The sequence below is a fragment of the Planococcus citri genome, chromosome 2 (genome assembly GCF_950023065.1).
Source record: "Planococcus citri chromosome 2, ihPlaCitr1.1, whole genome shotgun sequence".
Taxonomy (NCBI): Eukaryota; Metazoa; Arthropoda; class Insecta; order Hemiptera; family Pseudococcidae; genus Planococcus; species Planococcus citri.
In genome coordinates, this window is record NC_088678.1 from 18,259,210 (window position 1) to 18,284,696 (window position 25,487).

At 34.5% G+C, this 25,487-nt stretch overlaps 1 protein-coding gene across 1 annotated transcript in view; it reads right to left on the bottom strand.

Moving 5' to 3' along the window:
• LOC135834856 (glucose dehydrogenase [FAD, quinone]-like) overlaps positions 1–25,487 on the bottom strand; it is a 58,279-nt gene that overhangs the window by 1,590 nt on the left and 31,202 nt on the right. The window contains exons 4-6 of the mRNA XM_065348833.1: positions 12,420–12,874; positions 11,917–12,197; positions 11,549–11,828 (exon numbers count right to left, since the gene is read on the bottom strand). Coding sequence (XP_065204905.1) covers positions 11,549–11,828; positions 11,917–12,197; positions 12,420–12,874 — 1,016 coding nt within the window. The remainder of the gene's footprint in view (positions 1–11,548; positions 11,829–11,916; positions 12,198–12,419; positions 12,875–25,487) is intronic.

Here is a 25,487-nt window from a genome sequence, read left to right on the forward strand (position 1 = left end):
AAAATATATCTACTTAATGTGAAAAATTTAGTTAAAAAAGGCAAAATAAAACACCCCTCTTAGTCAACCGCGTGGCTCAAAATTTTCCCACGACAACGCCGTGGAAATAACCTAAGCGTCGGGGTAGCGGTTTTTGAGAATTTTGAAATTCAAAATTTCACCGATCGGAGTTGAACTCAAAACTGGCAGCTAAAATTTGATTGGAGTGGTATTTAAGTCAAGGGGTACCACTGAGACCACTTTCTATCCAAATGCCTTGAGGGGGGCACTTATTGAGGTTCCCTTCGTAAGTCGTTAACTCAGAAGTGCAGATAGGTACCTATCAAGTTGTTCATTGAATGGAAACCATTTGTCCGTAGTAAGCCCTCTGGCGTGGAGATTAAAGGATAAGATGTACTGTTTTTATTAATATTTGATTAATTTTCCTCTCATTTCTGGGCACCTCAAAAAAAAAAAAAAAAAAAGATGAATTATTTACTGATAGACGGATTGGAAGGAACCATTAAATACGCGATCTTAGCAGTACATATTCGTTGGTTGTTTTTTCAGCCTTTCAAGGCATAATGTTTGGGAAAGGAGCCGAAAAATCGTTTCAAAATTTGCTCATTTTCTAAAATTACTCGTCATTTCCATCAGAAAAAGACGTTTCAAAATGATTAAACATATTGATCAGTTTTTTCAGAGCAGGGCAGATGAGAGCTTCTTTGATCAATTGTAGGTATTATCATTATCATAAAATCAATTCTATTGATAACTCAGTCTCTTGATCCCAAATAGTTTCGAACATGTAAATGTTCGTTGAAAATGTTTGAGTGCTCCCTTAATGAACAATTGAACATGTTTGTGTTCAGTAGGTATAGACTGCATGCATCAAACGCAGTTGTTGCATTCATCATAACTGATTGAAGTGAGGTTTACGAGTTTCGTTTTTAACAAACAGGCTTACGTTTGTTTCCAGAAATTCTCCGAAATCTTGTTTTTTCGCCTAAAAATGAAATGAAGCCTCGCCTTTCCGACAAAAATTGCAAACATAAGTGTAATTTTTTGCCAATTGTCCAAAATCCTTGCGTTTTGCTAAAATTGGTAAAAAAATTTGTGTTAAGGAAAAATTTCTTGAAATATTTTTTTTTTTGTAAAATTATACTCACAAGGGGGCTACCCAAGGTCTGACACGCGGATCGAAAAAATTTTTTCACAGGCGGATAGAGCATCAAAAAATATGTTATGAGCCAAAATTTTAGCTGCTGAAGTTGACAGGGGGAGAAACCACAGTGGTTTGAATATCGAAAAATCACAAAAATATGCAAAAATATGCTGAAAAAAGTATAAAAATTGAAATCATTCGGCACCCTGTTCGCTTCAGCAGCTAATTTTTTGGCCACGATTTACCATCGATGTATGACGACTTATGGTGGACAAGTCGCCGCGATCTGCGTGTCAGACCTTGGGGGTGAATTTTCCCCCACCCCCTAATTTTGGGCGAAACTTTTGAAAGAAAATCTGGGGCATGTGATATATCAAATTGTATGTTTTCTGTGACGCTGAATACGAATACGACGTCAGATTTTTGATTGGACCCCATCCACAGCCCCCAGCCTCTCCCCAAAGGGGGTAAAAGTTCGAAAAAGTGTTTTGTTCGTGCGACACATGAAATAGTATGTTTTCTGTGACGCTGAATACGAATATGACGTCAGATTTTTGATTAGACCCCATTCACGGCCCCCAGCACCTCCCCAAAGGGAGTAAAAGTTCGAAAAAGTGTTTTGTTCGTGCGACACGTGAAATAGTATGTTTTCTGTGACGCTGAATACGAATATGACGTCAGATTTTTGATTGGACAAGTCGCTGCGATCCGTGTGTAACACCTTGAGGATAAATTTTCAACTTATTAAAAATAATTTAAAAAATGGAAAATCAAAATAACTCGCCTCCCTATTTGCTTTGCAGCTTTTTTTTTTACCATGAACCATCGTCGTCGATATAAATGATGTCCAAGAGTGGACAAGCCGCCTGGATTCGCTTGTGATACCCGTGGTATGATATTTTTACTTGTTTAAGAGGTACTTTATCGCCTTTGGAAAGGTGCTGGGGGCCGTGAATGGGGTCCAATCAAAAATCTGACGTCATATTCGTATTCAGCGTCACAGAAAACATACAATTTGATATATCACATGCCCCAGATTTTCTTTCAAAAGTTTCGCCCAAAATTAGGGGGTGGGGGAAAATTCACCCCCAAGGTCTGACACGCAGATCGCGGCGACTTGTCCACCATAAGTTGTCATATATCGATGGTAGGTCGTGGCCAAAAAATTAGCTGCTGAAGCGAACAGGGTGCCGAATGACTTCAATTTTTATACTTTTTTCAGCATATTTTTGCATATTTTTGTGATTTTTCGATATTCAAACCCCCGTGGTTTCTCCCCCTGTCAACTTCAGCAGCTAAAATTTTGGCTCATAACATATTTTTTGATGCTCTATCCGCCTGTGAAAACATTTTTTCGATCCGCGTGTCAGACCTTGGGTAGCTCCCTTGTCAGGAATCTCGCTTTTTGTCAGAAACTGCCAAAAATTGCTAAAAAGTCGATGTTGCCAAAAAAAAACAACTCTTTCGATGTAAATGGCAAAAAACAAATGCGAGAAAGTCTCATTTTTTTCTCCTAGAAGTACCTAAAAGTCTCACTTTGCCAGAAAATGGCCAATTTCTGTCTTTTACTTTTCGCATAACATTTTCAAAATATCTCGTTTTTTTTTTCAAAAATTGGCCAAAATTTTGTTCATTTAGCAAAGAGTTGCAAAAAAAAAAAGAAACAGCTCACTTTGGCAAAAATGGCAGAAACAATCGTTTCCTTGTGAGATGAGTGATATATGACGTTCCTGTAAGGGATATTAGGGACAAGTGACCATCCTTGTAAGCATGATTTTTTGAACTTTTGGGCAATTATGACCCATGCTCTTTCAGCTCTTTCAGAGGCCTCATCCGTTGTTGGCTTTTGTTTTTGTTTCGTCATTATCGATATTTTGGCTGCGAGATCGTTTTTTTGCAGTTTTCTCTTGCAGAAAAGAACTTCTTTCATTTTCTCATTTGACTGCATTTTTTATATCACGCCTATCAAGGATTATTCAAATTTTCGTCGTAAATAAAGAATTTGATTATTCTTCGAAAAATATAATAGCCTACGAAAAATTTAGTTAAAAGAGAAAATAAAACACGCCTCTTGGTCATGCTTGTGGCTCAAAATTTTCCCACGACAACGCCGTGGAAAAAACACAAGCGTCGGGGTAGTGATTTTTGAGAATTTTGGAATTCAATATTTTACTGTAAGAGCTAAATTAAAAACTGGTAGCTGAAATTTTGATGGATTGGTATTTGAGTCAAGGGCTATCACTGAGACCACTTTCTATCCAAATTCTTTGGGGGATACTTCTTCAGGTTCGCCCTTGGTAAGTTGTTAACTTGAACGTGCAGATATCAAGTTGTTTATTGAATAGCAAACCATATTAGTCCGCAATAAGCCTTCTGGCATGGGCACTAATGGATGAGATGTACTGTTTATATCAATATTTGGAAACTTTCTCACCTATTGGGGTACCTCAAAAAAAAAAATGAATTATTTACTCATAAACGAAGTCGAAAGAACCATCAAATGATCGATCTGTGCGGTTCAGTCGGTTGTTTTTCCAGCCTTTCAAGGCATAATGTTTGAGAAAAGAGCCGAAGAATCGTTTCAAAATTTACTCATTTTCTAAAATTACTCATCATTTCCATCAAAAAAAGACGTTTCGAAATGATGGAACATATTGGTCAGTTTTCTCATATCTGGACAGATGAGGGTTTCTTTGATCATTTGTACGTATTTTCACAATCATAAAATAAATTCTGTTTTCGTGATCCCAAATAGTTTCGAATATGTAAATGTTCGTTGAAAATATTCGAGTTCTCCCTTGCTCCCTAAATAAACATGTTTGTGCTTAAAAGCCTGCATTCACCAAGCCCAGTTGCTACGTAATCATAACTGATTGATGTGAGGTTTACAAGCTTTCACTTTTGACAAACAGTCTTACGTTTGTTTCCAGAAATTAGCCAAAATCTTGTTGTTTTTTTTTTGCCAAAAATGAAAATACGCCCCCTTTCCGACGAAAATTGGGAACATTGGTGTAATTTTTTGCCATTTGTCCAAAATCCCTGCGTTTTGCTATTTATGAAAATTTTTGTGTTGCGGAGCAAATTCTTGAAATATTTTTTTCAGGTAAAATTACTATGAAGTCTCACTATTCTGACAGAAAATGCCAAAAATTGCTAAAAAGTTGATGTTGCAAAAAAAAAAAACAACAATCAACTCTTTCGACAAAAATGGCAAAATAACAAATATGAGAAAGTCTCATTTTTTTCTACAAAAATTGCCTAAAAGTCTCACTTACCAGAAAATGGTCTGAAAGTAGGTAGGTACTTATACCTAAGTATATTTTTTAGCCTATAATTCAACAAGGCCTTGATTTTTGCTAGAATGTTCTGTTTTGCTTTTTGCTAAACATTTTTAAAATGTCTCGGTTTTTTTTCTCGAAAATTGATCAAAATTTCGTTCATTTAGCAAAGAGTTTCAAAAAAAATCTGTCAGACTTTGCCAAAAATTGCTGAAAAGTTTCGTTTATTAAGCAGAAAACTACAAAAAAAAATAAATAACTCACTTTCGACAAAAATTGAAAAAAAAATAAATTAATGGATGTCGGTTACGTTTTATTGCGAACCGTGTTTTCCTTTATTATAAATTGCCTAAAAGTCTCACTTGGTCTGAAATTGGCAAAAAATCCTGCTTTTTCCAAAATTCATCATTATTTCTCGTTTTTTTTTTTTTAGATTGGCAACAATTTTCTCTGTTTGGCAAAAAACACGTTTCTTTTGTCTGAATTTTCCAAAAATCGCATTCTTTTGCTAAAATTGCCAAGCTCCTCGTTTTTTGCCAAAAATAGTTTTTTTTTTTTTTTTTTTTTTTTACAAAAAATTGAATTTTTACTTAGGTGTCAAAAAATTTTCAGAAAGGCTCGCTTTCTTATCAACAGCTTGCAATAGAGTTAGTACGAACCCGCTTAGACTTAATTGTATGGAATCATTTTGGTGGATTCTTTTCCCTTATCAAGTTAAAGCCTGAAATTATGTGCCCTCAACGCCCCCCTCACACAGCAATTGTTCCAAAAACCTATTCTTGAAAAAAAAATAGCTTGGAAATGTTAGCCAAAAAAAGGTCTTTTTGGAAAATTCAGTAAAAAAAAGGCGTTTCTTGGTAAATTCAGCCAAAAAAAGGACTCAGCTTTTGCTAAGTAGCGAAAATTTTTGTTATTTTTTGGAAAACCGGAAAAGGTCGATGAATTTTGGTAAAAAGAATGATTTTTTCAACTTTTGGGCAATTCTGACCCATGCTATTTCAGCTCCTTCAGAGACCTCATTCGTTGTTGGCTTTGTTTGTGTTTCGTGATTGACGATATTTTCGCTGCGAGGTCGTTTTATTTTATTTTCCCATTCAATTAAATTTTCAAAAACTATTCAAATTTTCATAAAAAATGAAGAATTTTGATAATCTTGAGAAAATATAATAATATAATGAAAAATTTACTTTAGCGGGAAAACATACCTTGCGCCTTGGTCAAGCGCGTGGGTCAAAATTTTCCCACGACAATGCCGTGGAAAAATCCTTAGCGTCGGGGTAGTGGTTTTTGAACATTTTGAAATTCCAAATTTTATTCTGAGAGCTAAACTCGAAACTGGCAGCTCGAATTTGAATGGTGTGGTACTTAGATCAAGGGCTACCACTGAGACCACTTCTATCCAAATTCCTTGGGGTACACTTCTTGAGGTTCCCTTTGTAGTTGGTTGTTTATTGAATAGATTAGTCCGCAATAAGCCTTCTGGCATGAAGACTAATGGATCAGATGTACTGTTTACATTGATATTTGATAAACTTTCCCCTCCCATCGGGTCACTTCAAAAAAAAAACATGAAATATTTACTTTTGAACGAAGTCGAAGGAACCATTTAAAACGTGAGATCTTTCAGCGTCTAACAAAAGAGCTGAAAAATCGTTTCGAAATCAGCTCATTTTCTGAAATTACCTTACTCATCATTTCCATCAGAAAAAGACGTTTTGAAATGATGGAACATATTGATCATTTTTCTCAGAGCAGGGCAGGTGAGGGCTTCTTTGATCAATTGCAGGTATTTTCACAATCATAAAATCATTTCTGTTGATCACCTACTCAGTTTCGTGATCCCAAAATGTAACAATTGCTGGAAAGTTTCGTTTATTTACCAAAACGTTGCAAAAAAAAAGAAAAAACTCACTTTCGATAAAGATGGCAAGAAAATATGATTAACTGCGGCATCGGAAATTTTTTTTACCTTAAATTATCTACCTAAAAGTCTCGCTTGTCCTGAAAATTGTTGCTTTTTTGTCAGAGATTGTCAAAAATTCCTATCAAGTTTCGCATATTTGCTAAAAAGTTGCTAAAAGAAACTTAACAAATTACGTAAGTACTTGCCTTTTTGACAACAATGATACGTAAAAAAATCTCGTTTTGTCCAACAAATCCTGATCTTTTCTGAAATTTTCTGTCTTGTCTTTTTTGCAAAGAATTGTGAAAAATTCACGCTATTGAACAAAATTTTACGTTTTTTCGGTCTCGCTTTTCTGTCAGACCTTGCCAAAAATTGCTGAGAAGTTTCGTAAACTCACTTTCGACAAAAATCGCAAACAAAGCGAACTGTTCTTTCCATTAATATGAATTTCCTAAAAGTGTCACTTGGTCTGAAAATTATCCAAGTCCTAATTTTTGCTGAAGTTGTCCGTCTTGCTTTTTGCAAAAAATTTTAAAAAATTCTCGAAGTCTGGTTTTTTATAAAAAAATTATACCAATTTTTTCCCTATTTTGCGTTAAATTGGCAAGAAATCCTGCTTTTTCCAAAATTCATCATTATTTCTCGTTTTTTTTTAAATTGGCAAACATTTTCTCTGTTTGGCAAAAAACACTTTTCTTTTGTCTGAATTTGCCAAAAATCCCATTGTTTTGCTAAAATTGCCAAGCTCTCGTTTTTTGGCAAAAATTGTTTTTTTTTTTTTTTTTTTACAAGAAATTGCTTGAATTCTTACTTGGTGGCCAAAAATTGCCAGAGTCTCCCTTTCTTATCAAAAGTTTGTAATAGAGTTGGTACGAACCCGCTAAAAACTTGACTTACTCCATTTTGGTGGATTCTTTTCCCTTATCAAGTTACAGCTTGAAATTATGTGCCCTCGACGCCCCCCTCACACAGCAAATGTTTCAAAAAATCTTTTCTTGGCAAAAAATACAGAGCTTGGAAATTTTAGCCAAAAAAAGAGTTTTTTTTGGCAAATTCAGATAAATAAGAGTTTTTATTGGGAAATTCAGTCAATAAAGGGCTTTTTGGTAAAAAAAAAAAAAAGACTCTTTTACTAAGCAGCGATAATTTTGGTCATTTTTTAGAATACTGAAAAATGTCGACAAAATTTGGTAAAAAGCATGATTTTTTGAACTTTTGGGCAATTCTGACCCATGCTCTTTCAGCTCCTTCGGAAGCCTCATTCGTTGTAGGCTTTGTTTTTGTTTCGTGATTGTTGATATTTTCGCTGCGAGATCGATTTTTTTCTTTTTCTGTTGTACAGAGAACTTCTTTCATTTTTCAATTCAACTAAATTTTTTGTATTAGGTACATCTTTCGAAAATTATTCAAATTTTCATTTAAAAAATAAAGAAATTTAATTACTTATCTTGGAAAAACATAATAATATGAAAAATTTAGTTGAGCGCGAGAATAAAACTTGCACAATGGTCAAGCGCGTGGGTATAAATTTCCCCACGAAAATGCCGTGGAAAAAATCTAGGTGTCTGTGTAGCAGTTTTTGAGAATTTTAAAATTCAAATTTGTTTTGTGGGAGCTAAATTCAAAATTATCAGCTCAAATTTGAACGGCGTGGTACTTAGATCAAGGGCTACCACTGAGACCATTTTCTATCCAAACCCCTGGGGACATTTCATGAGGTCCCTTCGAAGTTGTTGACTCAGAAGTGCAGATATCAAGTTGTTCATTGAATGGCAACCATTAGTCCGCAATAAGCCTTCTGGCATGGAGATTAATGGATGAGACGTACTATTTATAGCCTATTAATAGTTGATAAACTTTTCCCACTCGTCGGAGCCCTTCAAAAAAAAATTATTTACTTATAAACAAAGTCGAATGAACCATTAATTGCCCGTGAGAATGACGTTAGCTATCGGTTCGTTGTTTTTTCAGGCTTTCCTTTCAAGGCATAATGTTTGAGAAAGGAGTCGAAAAATCGTTTCAAAAACTCGATAATTTTCAAAAATTGGGGTCCCAAATAGTTTCGAATATATGAATGTTCGTTGAAAGCATTTGAGGGCTCCCTAAATAAACATGTTTGTGCTCAATATAGACTGCTGCATCAAACGCAGTCGTTACATTAATTATAACTGATCAATGTGGGGTTTACCAGCTTCACTTTCAACAAACAGTCATACTTCTGTTTCCAGAAATGATCCGAAATCTCGTTTTTTTGCCTAGAAATGAAAAGAAGCCTCACTTTCTGACAAAAATTGCGAACATGGGTGTAATTTTTTGCCAATTGTTCAAAATCTCTGCGTTTTGCTAAAATTGGTAAAAAAATTTGTGCTGTGGTGAAATTTCTTGAAATATTTTTTTTTCTTATAAAATTATTACTCAGAATAAGTCTCGGTTTTTTTGTCAGAAACTGCCAAAACATGCTAAAAAGTTGACTTTACAAAAAAAATCAACCCTTTCGACAAAAATTGCAAAAAAAATGCGAGAAAGTCTCATTTTTTCCTCCAAAAATTGCCTAAAAGTCTCATTTTGCCAGAAAATTGTCTTAAAGTAGTAGGTACCTACCTATATTTTTTAGCCTATAATTTAACAAGGCCTTGGTTTTTGCTAGAATTTTCTGTCTTGCTTTTTGCAAAACATCTTTAAAATGTCTCGTTATTTTCAAAAATTGGCCAAGATTTCGTTCATTTAGCAAAGAGTTGCAAAAGATAAAAAAAAAACAGCTCAGTCGACAAAAATGACTAAAAAAGTCGTTTCTGGTTCTTTTCTCCTGGTATCTAAAAGTCTCACTTAGCCTGGAAATTATCCAACAAGTCCCGATTGTTGCTGAGATTATGTGTCTTGATACTTTTTGCAAAAAAAATGAAAAATTCTCGTTTTTTAAAAAATTGACCAAAATTTTACGTTTTTTTTTTTCAAAGAATTTCAAGTCTTTCTTTTTTGTCAGAAATTGCTAAAAATTCTTGAAAAGTTTCGTTTAGGTATTTATCAAAAAGTTGCTAAAAAAAAAAAAAACGAATGAACTACTTGCTTTTTCGACAAAAATGGTTAAAAAGTATCGCTTTCGTTGAAATTTTCCGACGTTAATTTACATTTTTTCGCCAAAAATTTGAAGCCTTGCTTTTTTGCCGGACCTTGCCAAAAATTGCTGAAAGGTTTCGTTTAGGTACCAAAAAATTGCAAAAAAAAAAACAATTACCTACTTACTTTTTTGAGAAAATGGCAAAAACCCCTATAGAGCGCTGACCATTGGTTCCAACTATCCTGTAGCCTGTGTAGCTTCCGCTATACACACGAGCCGATTTCGTGTGTAACATGCTACAGCTACACATGGCACAAAAATTAAGAGTGCAATTAGCCAATGAAATAATTTTGGACATTCTAAAAAAATTTCTCAATTACAAATTTTTCAATAGGTACCTGCTCGTATTACCTAATAACCAAATAAAGTTCGTTTTTGTTCTCCAAATTATCGACTTTTTTACAGTTTGAGCTTGCGTAGGGGGAGGGGGCTATATCGCAATTTTGTGTCGAAGTTTTTGTGCTACACACGGAAAAAATCCAAGTTGCCACCCCTGGAGCTGGCGCATTTTCTTTTCTTTTATTAGATTATTGCTTAAACGCTAAACGTCTCACTTGACCTGAAAATTTTCCAAAAAGTCCTGATTTTTGCTGAGGTATGTCAGTCTTGTTTTTTGCAAAGAGTTGCTAAAAAAAACCAATTACTTACTCGCTTTTTCGACAAAAATGGTAAATAGAAGTCTTATGTACTTGACCAGAAAGTTGACTATAAGTAACCTATATTTTTTATCCTGTAATTGAAGAAGTTCAGATTTTTGCTGGAATTTTCTGCCCTGCTTTTTGCCAAAAAATTGTAAAAAATTCGAGTTTTTTCGAAAATTCGCTGAAGTTTTCACATCTTTTCGTAGAAAATTTCAAGCCTTGCTTTTTTGTCAGACCTTGCCAAAAATTGCTAGAAAGTTTCGTTTATTAACCAAAAAGTTGCAAAAAAAAAAAAAAATAACTCACCTTCGACAAAAATGGCAAAAAAAAATAACAATGGGTGATTGCGAAATGTGTATTCCTTTATAATGTATTAAATTGCCCGAACGTCTTACTTGGCTTGAAAATGGTCCAAGTCCTGATTTTGGCTGAAGTTGTCTGTCTTGCTCATTGCAAAAAATTCTCCAAGTCTAATTATTCGCTATTTTACGTCAAATTGCCCAGAAATTCTGCATTTTGCTAAAATTCATCAACATGTCTCGTTTTTTGAAAAAATTATCAAAAATTTTCTCTGTTTGGAAATAAAGACCTTTTTTTGCCTGAATTTGCCAAAAATGCCTTTCTTTTACAAAAATTGCTAAGCTCTCGTTTTTTGCTAAAAATTGTTTTTTTTTTTTACAAGAAATTGCTTGAATTTTTATTTGGTTGACAAAAATTGCCAGAAAACGACTCACTTTCTTATTAAAAGTTTGCAAAAGAGATAGTACGAACCCGCTAAACTAGACTTATTTTGAATCATTCTGGTTGATTCTTTATTACTTACAGCAATACACTTCGACTTCGACGGATGCCAAATATACTGGTTTATTCGCGATTCTAAATTATAAAGATGAATATCTCGAATTTAATTGAATTATTTTACCTATTTGTTACCGCCTGATCAAGCTACAGCCTGAAATCATGTGCCTTTGACGCCCTCCACAAATTGTTGCAAAAAACCTATTTTTGGCAAACAAACGAGCTTGAAAATTTTAGCTAAAAAAAGGGCCTTTTGGCAAATTCAGCCACAGAAGGGCTTTTTGGTAAATTCAGCTACATAAAAGGGCTTTTTGGCAAATGCAGCCTTGAAAAAGGGCATTTTGGCAAATTCAACCAAAAAACAAATCCTTTTGCTAAGCAGCGAAAATTTTTGTTCATTTTTGAAAAAATAAAAAATGTCGATGAATTTTGGTTTAAAAAAAAACATGATTTTTTGAACATTTGGGCACCTTTAGACAAAACATCAGCGAGAAATTCGTTGATTTTCGAAGTAAAAAGCAATGCTTAAAATTGTTTACAAAGCAAAAAATCGTAAAGCAGTCATTTTTTGAAAAAGCGATAACTTTTTATGAGTTTTAGCAAAAAGCAAGACAAATTAATTTATTTTGTTGTAACGAAAGTTTGTACTAGCATGATTCTTACCAGAACTTTCATATCGTGCGGATTATCGTAATAATTTGGGTAAATCAGAGGCTTAGATCGTGGATTCTTATCCTTGAGCTCGATTCGTCCGACACTCTGAGGTCTGAGGAGTAATGGCACCACAGTGTATGCATCTTTATAAAGAATAGGATCGAAAACTTTGGCGTAAGCTGCATCAGTCAATCCGTTGGTTTTCCGATTGAACAAGCCACCATCATCGTTATCACCTGCTGTAGCTATTATAAGTTGAATATCGGGCCAGCTAGAGTTGTCATTGTATCTAGAAGAAGGAATTTAACGTTTGGTAGGTACTTAATGAGAAAAGGACGAAATTATACGTAAGTAGTGGCGAATTCTTCAAAACTTACTTCGAGTTAATGAAAGCCATAACTTCGCAAAATGGTAAACTATAAACTGGTCCAGTGTGATCATTGATGAACGAATAGTAGGTTTTCAGGGTGAATAACCTCGGTAGTACGATTCCTGCTCCTGTAGGTTTGGTTGTAGGAGGAGAATCGAAGAGAAATGTCACACCTCCAATAGCCACGTGATCTTGGAGATTTTGACCGACACCAGGTGAATGATGCACGACTTCTATTCCTTTTCGACGTAGATGATTCTCGGGTCCGATTCCAGATAGCATTAGAAGCTAAATATTGAAAAAAGAAGACATTACTTACTTAATCCTGAAAGAGTTGAACTAATGGTTCGAGTCAGAAGAGTGTGCATTCTTGATCAAAAATATATTTTGCTTTAAATTCTACCTCCAATAACCCCTTCGAGTGCATTTTGGAGGAAAAATTTGCTTTCAATCAACAATGCACACCCTTCTAAATACTCCCTGCCAATTTTATGTTAGAACTTTATATACTTGCGGTGTTTTTACGCTGCCTGCGCTGAGTATTATTTCTTTACGTGCTTTGACAGTCTTGGATCTCCCTTCGTGTTTTTGGAACACAACTCCTTCGGCCGTTTTGCTACCGTTGTTCACGAGTATCTTGGTCGCATGTGAGAATAAACTGATATGTAAATTTGGACGATTTTTGACCGGTCTCAAGAATCCTTTAGCTGTACTGCAACGTAGACCATTTCGCAGAGTACCGTGAGTTTTGGTGAACCCTATTTGCGATTCTCCATTCACGTCGATCACCTTGTAGCCTAGTTCTTGGCCAGCGTCTAAGAGAGTTTTTGTGATGGCTGATTGGTAACGAAGCTCTTCTATGGTGAGATAACCTCCGGTTCCGTGGTAGGGGGAGTTTTGCAGATTGGCTATTCTCATGTCTTCGGATTTCTTGAAGTAAGGTAATACTTCTTCGTAGCTCCAGCCTGTAGAAATATCGGTTTGGTTGAAATTATACCAGTATATAGAATTTACTTACTTTGGCATGGAAATCTTTCGACCTCTAATTCGACATTTCTTCTTAAATTATCCCACCCCCTCCCTTCACTAAAGCTGTAATAATCACTCTTGAACCTGAAATTGCTTTTCTTATGGAATTATGCTGTAAAATTGTTGACTCCCAGGAAACTTGAAATAATTCTCGATGCACGTAGTCATAATCCACCACCACCACCCTCCACCTCGTTGAGCAACCATAATCACTCAAAGTCTACTTTTGACATCAATTACATTTCGGACGTGATTGTGTATTTTTTACGCACAATTTTGAAATGATGTGTGTGAATGGTTATCTTTAAAAAGAAAATGTGAGTAAGTACATACTTTGATTGGTAAGTTGTTTTATTTTCATTTTTATTCTGACACAAACTACGTGAAATAATTTATGATGAACCTTCTCCCAGGGCAATTGTGAGCTGATTCAGACCGGGAGCAAACATATCGTTTCGCCCCCTTTCTCCAAGGACCAAATTGGAGTCAGGACTCCGTACTTGGTCTGTTTTCATCAGCTCTATGGTTACAAATCCCTGACATTGGCTAAAATGTAGATGAATGTCTTGATTGTTTAAATATTTGTGAACAGTTTCCTAAAAAATTTCGCTTTTTTTGAACCGAAAAGATTCAAAGTAGCTTCACTTTTTTGATACAAATTTCAAAAAAGTATCACTTTTCGCCAAAAATTGACAACAATTTTCGCTTTTCACTCAACTGTGAGGAAATCTTGCTTAATGTTTCAATTTTTTGCTGAAACTTGCTTTAAAAAAAAGTTTCACTTTCTTGCTAAAAATCACCGAAGTTGTCGCTGAATTATAATTCTGAAATTTATTTGTCTCAAAATAAAATTTGAGTCCTTCAGAGAGAGTCAATTTCGAAATTTTGGGCCCTATAAGCTCATCTTTGAGGTGTTACATTTTGGATTTTGGGGTGAAACGAGTTTCAGAATGGGAATTAACAGCCTCAAAAATCCTGCGTTTCGATACCAACTTGTGCAATTTTCTCAATTTTTGGCCTCAAGCCGTTCTAAGAACCCTTGACAGCTCAATTTGCATTTCGAATTTGACCTAATTTTGGAATAAGCGTCACTGAAAACTTATATTTACATGCCTGCCTATTTTACGATTTTTGAAATTTTGAGTCTCAATTCCTCCTATTATGGAGACTAAATCTTACTTTTGGTGTCGAACGAGTTTCAAAATCGAAATCACTGTTCTCGAAAACCTATATTTCGATACCCATGTGGCATATTTCATTATTTTGAGCCCAACGCCTTTCCTAGGCGGTTCTATATTGGTTTTGAGGTCAATCAAGTTGCAGAATTGGAATCAGCACCCGTTGAAAACATATTATGTTTTTCGAAACGTTGCAATTTTTAAAGTTTTTTGACCCAAATCCTTTTTTGGGATTTTGAAGGCTCAATTTTGATTTTGAAACATATTTTTGAATTGACCCCCTTAGAAACTTCTTTGAATGTCTGTATTATCAAAAAGTTGCGAAAATTTCACTTCTTCTCACGAAAATTCCGAAAAAATGAAATTTGTTGCCAGTGTCCCCAAAAGTCTTTTTTTATCTACGTATTTTTTTGTGAATAGTTTCACCTTTTTTGCGAGATTTTTTCTACATTAAAATGTTTTGGTCACGTCACTGCAACTTTTTTGGTTACTTTTTTGAACTTTTGTTGTGGTTACTGAACCTACTTCTTTAGGGAAAAATTGTGTAAGAGTCTTGCTAGAGCCTAGAGAGGTTTCTCAGGTAGAGGAAGAGGCTTCAAAAATTTTTTTTTCGATAAACACATCGGAAAAATTCCAATTTTTCAACGTCTATATTACCAAAATTATAAAATGACAATTTTACCGAATGACACAATGTTCATAACCTATAACTTTTCAAATTATTTTTTTTGGCAAAAATATTACAATTTCTGCGATTTCCTAGTATCACTTTTCCATATTGGAAGGAGTTATGGGAAATGGAGAAGGAATACTAGTTATAAAAAATTACTTACTATCACAATTTTAAGCCAAAGTCAATAATGATCGTATGGTCCTTCGCATAGAGGGTTCCCTGGTAGTAAATACTCGTATCAAAGTAGTTTATAGATGGTAAAGCTAAAATTCTTATAAGTTTTGCTTTCTTGTCGAAAAAAGCTCTGTATTTCACCATTACTGTAAAATTCTTGCCTTATTATTAAAAAGTTGCGAAAGTCCAACTTTTTTCACAAAAATTAGTGAAAAGTAAAATTTGTTGCCAGTAACTAATCCTAAAAAAATTCGGTATTTTTTCGCATGGGATCGCTTGCAAAATCACAGCCAAAAAATGGTATTTCTCGTAAATTTGATGTCAAATTAGGGGGAGGGGGGATTTTTCACATCCTCGTCCATTTATTGGTGAAATATTTCAAAAATGTAAGTAAAAAAATATTCATTTTTTATGCTTCTGCTTTTTTGTTTAAAACAGCGATGAAATTTTTTCATTATGTTTCCCTCTTGATATTATCGCTCGAAAAATGGTATTTCTCGTCAATTCGTTGAAAAATTGCAAGGGAGGGAAATTTTTTTCAAATGTTCGTCTACACATTGGTAAAATATCTCAAAAATGGAAAAATTTTCATTTTTCATGTTTCTGGTGATATTTTTGCAATTAGTACCAAACTTGTAATTTTTTTTCTCAAAAATGAAAAAAAAATGCCAGTCCAATTTTTTGATATGTTATTTCACATGAAAAGAACTAAAACTGAGAATTTTTTCAGAATTTTTACTCGCGAACATCGTGGTTATATTCAAATTACAAGTTTTTTAATCGACCTTTTTAGGTTTTTGGAAGTGGCAACACTGATTTTGACATCATTTGTCGATTACCTTCTCAAAGTGCTACAATTTGGAAAAAAGTTCAAAATTCTATACCACGTTCAACCGGAGCAATTTGCAATTGAAACTTTCCATTTTCGGCCATTTCGGAGAACACTTTGAAGCCCCACAACTCCGCCAAAAAAAAACGAAAAAAATGTCCGGTTTGCGTCATTCGTCATCGTTTGATGACCTCTAAACATGATCTGATTTTCAAAAAAAATCGAAGACCCCTCGTGCTAAAATCCGCCGATTTGGATTGGAATGACCCAATTGACCCAGCATCTTTTTTAAATGCCAAAAAATTTGAAAAATATGGTGAGTACCTGTACTGATCGCGACGTCACTGCAGATATTACTCATGCACTATCAGAAAAGATCATGTATTGCAACCACATTTTATAAAAAAATTCACATTATTTACCTTGTTGAGTAATTTTCAACATTACGTAACTTTGGTCATCCAAATGAACTTTAGGAAACACTTTTTTCAATGCAATATAAGACGTATACTACTCAGATTGAGAAAATGATAGATTGATACCTCTTTACCTGCATAAGTAAGTAAGTAAGTAAGTAAATCTACACCAGTACACATTCTGATTATTTTATGTAAATTTCTGAGTAATACATACAATAAATTTACTTACTAACAATTTACAAAAATCAACTTGACGAGTAAGTAGTAAACTAAAAAATTAGATTGAAAAAATTAAAACTTATTTCAAATTTAACATAAAAAACACAATTAAAATAAAAAAATAAAGGTTAGGTTATAATGCAATAATATAAAATTTTAAGAAAAAAAAAAAAAACAAACAAAAAACTAAAATGCAAGACCCAAATTCCACAAAAAACTCAACAATATAAACAAAGCAATCCATCATCGTTTGGAGCAAAATGAAAACTCCTTTTAAGATCAGGATCCAAATCTGCTTTTAATTATAAAGTAGGTATAAAAACAATACATAATATATAGGGTAATTCTCAAAAAGGGTAAAATTTGTGTAGGTACATGGAAAATTTCTCAGAGGTTTTAGCATGGTTTTTTTTCTGTGGTCCATGGAAAGATCACCCCCCCCCCCCCACATTTCACATTTAGTATTGATATAATTTAGCCCCTCCTTTCGTTGGTGTACATTCAATTTTATACCCCAAATGTACTTCGACTTGGCTGTCACACTCCATGGTTATTAAAATAAATGTCATAAAAAGTGTCATGAACTTCATTTTGGGGGGGGGGATAGACACATTTGAAAACTGCCACACACTTTTTGCGCCAATTTTAGAGCAATTTTTGATTATTTTTGCTAGCTTCCCAATCCAATATTTTTTTCTGGTGAGTGGCTGCACTGGTTCACTGTTTTCATAGAAATGTTACCCAGCACCGCTCGTTCTGATCGTACTACATATATTCTGTGAAGTTTTGATATTTAGAAAAATCTGTGTTCTTCGGCTTGCGTTTTTACTTACAGGCCATTCCACGTCAATTGGACCAAGAAGTGGTGGGGGGGGGGTTCGGCGATTTTTTTAAGAGTTTTCATGTGGAAAGACCTTCCGAAGGAATGACCAATGGTGCAAATTGCAGCCCTCTAGCCCATTTTTAAAGGCAGCCAGGGGGTGTCAAAGTTTACAGTGAACCTAAAATATCATCCATTTCAGCAGTGTATTACTCGATAACCGCGATACCTACCAAAATGGAACATTTTTCCATAGTTAGAGGTTTTGAAAAGCTTTTTGGTGATATCATAAAAATCAGTGATGCCACTTTTTTTCGTACAAAAAATTAGCTCAAAAAGTTTAAAAACGTAGTTTTTATATCGTTCTGACTCTCAAAAATTCTGAAAAAAATATATTATGGACAACTTTTCATGCTGAACAAAGTATTAAAAAATTGGTATGGTAACATGTTGCAAAGTTGATTTTAAAAAATTTAAAGTTTGCGAAAAAATGCGATTTTTTGATTTAAAACATGATAAAAAATTTTGATAGGTGAAGTTGACCCATTTCACCCCTATTTTTACGTATCTGTTGAAAATGTTGAAAAATCCCTTTCACTCGATGAAATAAACTCCTCACAAAAAATCAAAATTCGAAAAAATTCAATTTTCAATTTCAAACATCAAAAAAAGTTTACATTTATTCAGTCGTCTTATTTTGACCTCTTTCTGGCGTATTTCATAAAAAAGTTGATAAAAATTACCATCACGACAAAAAGTTGAAAATTCGTTCATTTTTTGAATCTTTTCGAATTTTGATTTTTTTGTGAGAAGTTCATTTCATCGAGTGAAAGGGGACGTTTTTCAACTTTTTCAACAGATTGGTAAAAATAGGGGTCAAATGGGTTAACTTCACCTATCAAAACTTTTTTTCATGTTTTAAATCAAAAAATGCGAATTTTTTTGCAAACTTAAAATTTTTTTAAATTAACTTTGCAACACGTTACCATCCCAATTTTTTAATATGTTGTTCAGCATAAAAAGTTGTCCATAATATATTTTTTCAGAATGTGTGAGAGTCGAAACGATATGAAAACTACGTTTCGAAACTTTTTGAGCTAATTTTTTCTACGAAAAAAGTGGCAACACTGATTTTTATGATGTCACCAAAAAGCCTTTCAAAACCCCTAACTATGAGAAAATGTTCCATTTTGGTAGAAATCGCGGTTATCGAGTAATCCACTGCTGAAATGGATGATATTTTGGGTTCACTGTAAACTTTGACACCCCCTGGCTGTCTTTGATAAAGGGATAGAGAGCTGCCATTTGCGCCATATGGTCATTTCTTCGGAAGGTCTTTCCACAGAAAAAATTTCAAAAAAATCGCCGAACCCCCCTACCACTTCTTGGTCCAATTAACGTGGAATGACCAAACCCCAATGAACCCGCCAACAACGATAATTTGAGAAAGGGAAGTTTTTATACATGATATAAACACGCATTTATTATGTGTTAAAAATAAAATAATGTCCAGTATGTAAGGCTAGAAATGAAAAAACCTTGAGATTGTCCTTCGGCTTGTGCAGCGCTCATTTGTCCTTCAATTTGGCCAAATTTCAGACAGCTGTAGGTACTTTTATAGCGCTAGTCGACGTACATATTACAGGATAACATAAGAAAAATTTGACATTTCCCCCCTCCCCAAGCCTCATCTCCTCCCCTACCAAAAAAATAAGACCACATTTGAACTCTTCGGCCTCGAAAACATATATCGACATATCATCATCATTTAATCGTATCACCCCGCGCGGGGGTATCGTGACCATTCGAATTATGTAATCCTGCGGGTAATCGTGCGCCACTGCTCCCTGTCTTGCGCGCTTCTCACGCATTTCAAGTGGGAATCTTTTTTATGTGTGTGCAGATCCCTTTTGTAGTGTTGGCCTCAATTCAATCCACCCCACTGTGGGCCCTGACCCCCCTAAAACGGCGATAATTAGGATTCGACCCTCATCGATGTGTAATATGTCGATTGAAACGGTTTTCGAGTTCGTAGAATTTTAATGTAGAGTTATGTTTTTTGTACAGGTGGAGGGTGAGGCGTGGGGAGGGGGAAAATGTCAAATTTTACTTATTATTATCATGTGATATTATTGACCTTTTTTTTGAGAATTACCCAGACCCACGTACAATATAAAATTTTAGTAAAAAATGAATTAGAAAGTATAAAAAACAATATACGATAGAATTATAAAATTGAGTACATAATACCTGAATTATGTTTATGACTTAATCCAAACGATTTTTTTTTAAAAGAAAATATGTTCTGCAGGTATCTTGTATTAGTATAGAGGGCATTGGTCAGTTTTCCATATGTTGCTCGTCTTCTTCCTCGGGTTCTTCTTTCACCTGCATTGGCATCGGGAACTCGTTCTCTGGGAGATGCAATTCGCAAAGCAGTTTGACGGAAGCTTGCACCTTGTTCCTTTCAGTAAACCTCGTGTGGCGTTCATCTCTCAATTGTTGTTTCGTTTCTCTTAGCTGTTGCTCGATTTTTTCAATTTCGGATTCTAGAGTCTTATTCGTAGCCTTTTCTTTCTCTAACGATCTTTTTAAATCTGCACATTGTAATAAGATGCCACCATTGACATCGTTGAGGCGCTTAATTGCGGCCTGGTGTCGATCTTGTTGTTGTTTCATTTTCTCTTCGATGGCTTTGTTCACTAAATTGAACATATCTTGCATAATTGCAGTCGATGCCCCGTTTTCATTTTCGGCCATTGTACGAGTACAAAATAGGTACGATAAATAATCGTGAAAAATGTTTTACGCGATGTATTTAAACACGAAATTCTCGAACACTGTAATACCTACTATCACAATAAGAAACACTAATAAATAAGTCGAGTCGATTTTCGCACAAAGTAAATTTTTAAAATAAGTAGGTACACACACGCGCGAATTCAAGACGTATCCACACTTCAGAAGAGATGTAAATTCAATAATGTTGAAGTTTCGAAGACTTTCAGGGTATTTATTATGCTAACAAAAATTGAAAGGAACCAGCGAATAGGTGGGGGTTTTTGCGAAATAATACAAGGGTCATCACAGCAGCTGAATTAGTTTTAGGAAGATGCGTATCTCTCATCATTAAAGAATTTTTAACTCCAGTTCCCAAGAGTACACTGGCTATATCTACTCGTATATTTTACTAAGTACAATTAACTGATTATTTTAATCTCATTCAACTGAATAACCATCCATTTGACTTCGACGCGATATTTGTTTCTTTTTTCGAACCCTTGCGTTTATGAAGATTTGAACTAAACTTGTTCAGACTAATGCATTTTTCTTATCTACCAATACGTGAGCAACAAAATAGAGCGAAGAACAGTTTTAAACAGATGGCGATTCACGACACCCTGGGAAAAATCTGATTACACAGACGCTATGTGATGTGAGTTAAAACAAAAGGAACTTATTTATACGTTTTTCTTTTCTCTTTACGTAGATTATTTGTCTCACTATGTGGTCGAAGTTATCTGAAAACTAGCATATCGCTTGGTACTCATAAGTTCAATTTGTTGCACTGAAAACGATGTACAAATATGTGTAGATAATTCGATCAGAACATTTGCTAATCAACTTCAGCTAATTATCGAGACCCAGTTTAGTTGAATTACATAGGTAGTTTGGTGTGAATTCTCGATGAAAACCAATATTAAATAAAGGAGAGTAAAATTCTGAATAGTTTACGTTCTAGGTACATCAACAGGTTTTGCTTGAAATTTGGAGTAATTTTCATTCAAACTTGATGTACCTATATACTTACCCAAAAATCCACATCGATTGAAAATATGAAAAATTCACCCCAACTCGTTCTTTTTTTTTTGAGAAAAATGAAAAAAACCTATGTAATTTTATTTGTCAACAATGTGTTTTGATAAGAATTTGCCCTCCAGTGAGAAAACTTTGTGATGGTGGTATCCTATTCTTCTCTTACAAGTTGGAATGCTCAATTTGAACGAAACTAAAACTTAGAGGACGAGTCCAAAAAAATCAGATTGAAAATGTAGGTATTTTTCAAATGTTTGAAGTTTGTTCGCGGAATTAAAAGAAAAACTGCAGAAAATTTTGAACTGTTGCAGATTTTAGAATGTTTGGAAAATGTTAAAAATGGAATCGTAAAGATATAAAAATTTAGCGATAAGGTGTTCGCTCGAAAAGCAAAACCAGAAACTGTTTTTATAATGAGGTTACCTACGTTATTAAATTGTTGGTCTTAAGTGAATGTGAGATAGTTCGCAATGCGTGTAGCACAATCCACGCCCTCTCCTACCCCTCCACTCTCTCTAGAGCTGTAAGAACCACTTTCGAACCTGAAATTGCTTTTCTTATGGAGTTATGCTGTTAAATTTTAGTTCACTCCAAATGAACGATCAAGAAATGAGAAATCAGCTTCAAGTTGATACCTGAAAGCAAACTTAGCATTCGATGCAGACATCAACCAATAATAAATGAAATGAAAGCAATTGCAAAAACTATCTTGCAATCAGCGAATAGCTGATGGCCTGTTTGAGAGTCATGAAACATTTTTGCTATTCTATTAAAAATAAGTTTTTCATTTCACTAATTTATTGTATTATTGCGTTGGCTTATTATCAAAAAGTTGCGAAAGTCTAGCTTTTTTCACAAAAATTTTGGAAAATGAAAGTTTTGAAAAATCTTAAATTCCTTATTACCATCAACCAATATAAAATGGAGATTTTTTCAAAAATAATTCAACAATACACGAGTTGAGAACATTAGCCAAAACCACTTATTGAAAATATTTTTAAAAAGTTGATACGAAGAAAACTCGTAGGTAATAAATAACGATAATAAAAATGGTCATCTGGTATTTCGCAAGTTGAGTAGAAATAAAAACTTGATCAATGAAATGCCATGACCAAACAAATAACAATGAAAAAAAAAAACAACAGAAATTCAAGTCGCTAAAAAAGGATTTTTTTACCAAGTCATAGAATCTTGTTGGAAATTGGGCCGAAAATATGGAACAAGATTTGGCGAAATTTGCGAGCTTTTTTCGTATTAATTTTCAAAAAATATTTTCGAAGTGCTTTTCACTAACGTTTTTTAGTCACGTTGTTGAATTAATTTTTTTAAAACAATATTCATTTGTTGCGTTGGAAATCGAGGATTTAAGGTTTTTCAAAACTTTCATTTTCAAAATGATTTTTCTTCGAAAGCTCAACTTTTTTGTGATTCGGTCAATTGAGAAGTGACGTCAGATTTGTGATTGGACCCCATCCACGGCCCCCAACAATTTTTTTGAACTTTTACCTATTGGGGGAGGTTGTGGGGGCCACTGGTGAAGTCGATTCGAAAAACTAAGGCAATATTCGTGTTTAGCGATATCGAAAACATACTATTGCATGTGTCACACGAATGTAACCATTTTTGGAGGGAGGGTTGCCCCCTTTGGAGAGGTGCTGGGGGCCGTGGACGGGTCCAATCACAAATCTGACGTCATATTCGTGTTCAGCGTCACCAAAAACATACTATTCCATGTGTCACACGAACAAAACGCTTTTTTGAACTTTTACCCCCTATGAGGAGGTGCTGGGGGCCGTGGATGGGGTCCTATCAAAAATCTGACGTCATATTCGTGTTCAGCGTCGCCGAAAACATACAATTCGATGTATCACATGCCCCAGATTTTCTTTTGAAAGTTTCACCCAAAATTGTGGGTGGGGGTGCTCCCCTTTCGTCAAGAGTGCCATCTCGAAACCTAAATATTTCGAAAAAGTATCAAAATGTACTTCTATGGAAATTTTTTCAAACTTTTAAATGGTAGCTCCCACTTACAGAGCCATTTTGAAGTTTGAACTCTCAAATTGAAAGTTCAACTTTCAACTTTTGAAAATTTCAAAATGCTTAAAAAGTTCAAAATTCAAAGCCCTTTCGAACTGTGAAATCAGTTTTGATCAAAGTATCATAGTTTTGGAGGAATGGGCTGCTGAAGTTGAGTACCTCGAGATAATGTGAAAATAATGGAAGCCCCCCCCGCCCGCCCCCTGAGGGGCCTGGGACCAAACTGATTGCGGCTTTCTTACTTACTGGGTGGGTAGATATTGTAAACCCGTGAGCTAAAACAAAAGGAACCTATTTATACGTTTTTCTTTTCTCTTTAGATTATTTTGTCTCACTATGTGGTCGAAGTAATCTGAAAACTAGAATATCACTAGGTACTCATAAATTCAATTTGTTGCACTGAAAACGATGTACAAATATGTGTAGATAATTCGATCAGAACATTTGCTAATCAACTTCAGCTAATTATCGAGACCCTGTTTAGTTGATGTAGGTAGTTTGGTGTGAATTCTCGATGAAAACCAATATTGAAGGGAGTAAAATTCTGAATAGTTTACGTTCTTGGTACATCAACAGGTTTTGTTTGAAATTTGGAGTAATTTTCATTCAAACTTGATGTACCTATACCCAAAAATCCACATCGATTGAAAATTTTGATAGCTTCAATTCATGTATACTGAAAAATTCACCCCCTACTCGTTCTTTTTTTGAGAAAAATGAAAAAATCTGTGTAATTTAATTTGTTAACAATGTGTTTTGATAAGAATTTGCCCTCCAGTGAGAAAACTTTGTGGTGGTGGTATCCTGTGCTTCCCTTACGAGTTGGAATGCTCAATTTGAACAAAACTAAAATTTGGAGAACGAGTCCAAAAAAATCAGATTGAAAATTTAGGTATTTTTCAGCAGTTTTGAAGTTTGTTCGCAGAATTTAAAAATAAATAAATAAAAAGAACTACAGAAAATTTTGAACTTTTGCAGATTTTAGAATGATTGGAAAATGTACTTGAAAAATGGGATCGTAAAGATATAAAATTTTAGCGATATTCTCTCAAAAAGCAAAACCAGAAACTGTTTTTATAATGAAGTTACGTTAATAAATTGTTTGGCCCCCAGTGAATTTGAGACAGTTCGCAATGCGTGTAGCACAATCCACGCCCTCTCCTACCCCCTCCAATCTTTCTAGAGCTGTAAGAATCGCTTTCGAACCTGAAATTGATTTTCTTATGGAGTTATGCTGTTAAATTGTTCACTACAAATGAACGATCATGAAATGAGAAATCATGCTTCAAGTTGATGCTTGAAAGCGAACTTATAGCAACCAATGCAACCATCGACCAATGAGTACGATGAAATTGAAATTAAATGCAACAACTATCTTGCAATCAGCAAATTGCAAAAGTTTCACTTTTTAGTTTTACTCCGAAAAATTGCAGAGTAGCCTCACTTTTTAATAAAAATTGCGAAAAAGTGTCACTTTTTACCAAAAATTCACAAAAATTTTCACTTTTTACTCCACTGTTAGGAAATCTTGCTAAATGTTGCAATTTTTTGCCAAAACTTGCTAAAAAGTTCCAGTTTTTTGTTAAAAATCGCTAAAAGTTGTCGCTGTTTGGTCAAAAGTACCGAAAAAATCTCAACTTTTTTCTAAAAATTGCTTACTATTTGCTCTTTTGTCAAAAAAAACTAAGTGCCGTACAGTATTCTTGCATTTTGGTGAAAAAAAGTTCTGCATTTCACTAATTGTATTGTGTTGGGCGTATTATCAAAAAGTTGCGAAAGTCCAACTTTTCTCACAAAAATTGAGGTTTTCCAAAAAACCTAAAATTGCTTATAAATTGGTAAAAATTTAAAGGCCCTAGGCAGATAAGTATGGTCGAGCGGCCCCCGGGACCTTCAGAGATGAAACTCATGTGGTGTATAGGTACCCCCAAGATAAGTATTTTCCCCAAGTTTTGGACCTCAACTCTGAGTGGTTCTTGAGTAATTCCTCAAAAATCGAAAATCGTTTTTAATTTTTTTCTCAGGATTGACTCGGCCGATTTTTTTCAAACTTGAACCAAAGTGTACGTATACATAAGGGCTTTCCCCAAAAAAATCAACAGCCCCCTCCCCCCACTTTTCCCCCTTCAAAATTTAGATTCAATTTTTTGAGGTCCCCCTTACCCCCCAAGGCCTTTTGGCACACTTTTCGAAAAATATTTTTTAGATGCAGTATTGATCCTAGAACAACATATAATTTACCCAAAATTGTACCTCGGGTGCGCCATAGTCAAATTCGACCAAAACCAACACCCCCTCACCAGTAATAAGGTTAATGTGGTACCTACGCCACTGCTATTGAAGTAATTTCTGGAGTATTGTTTATAATGTTGTAATTTTTAAAT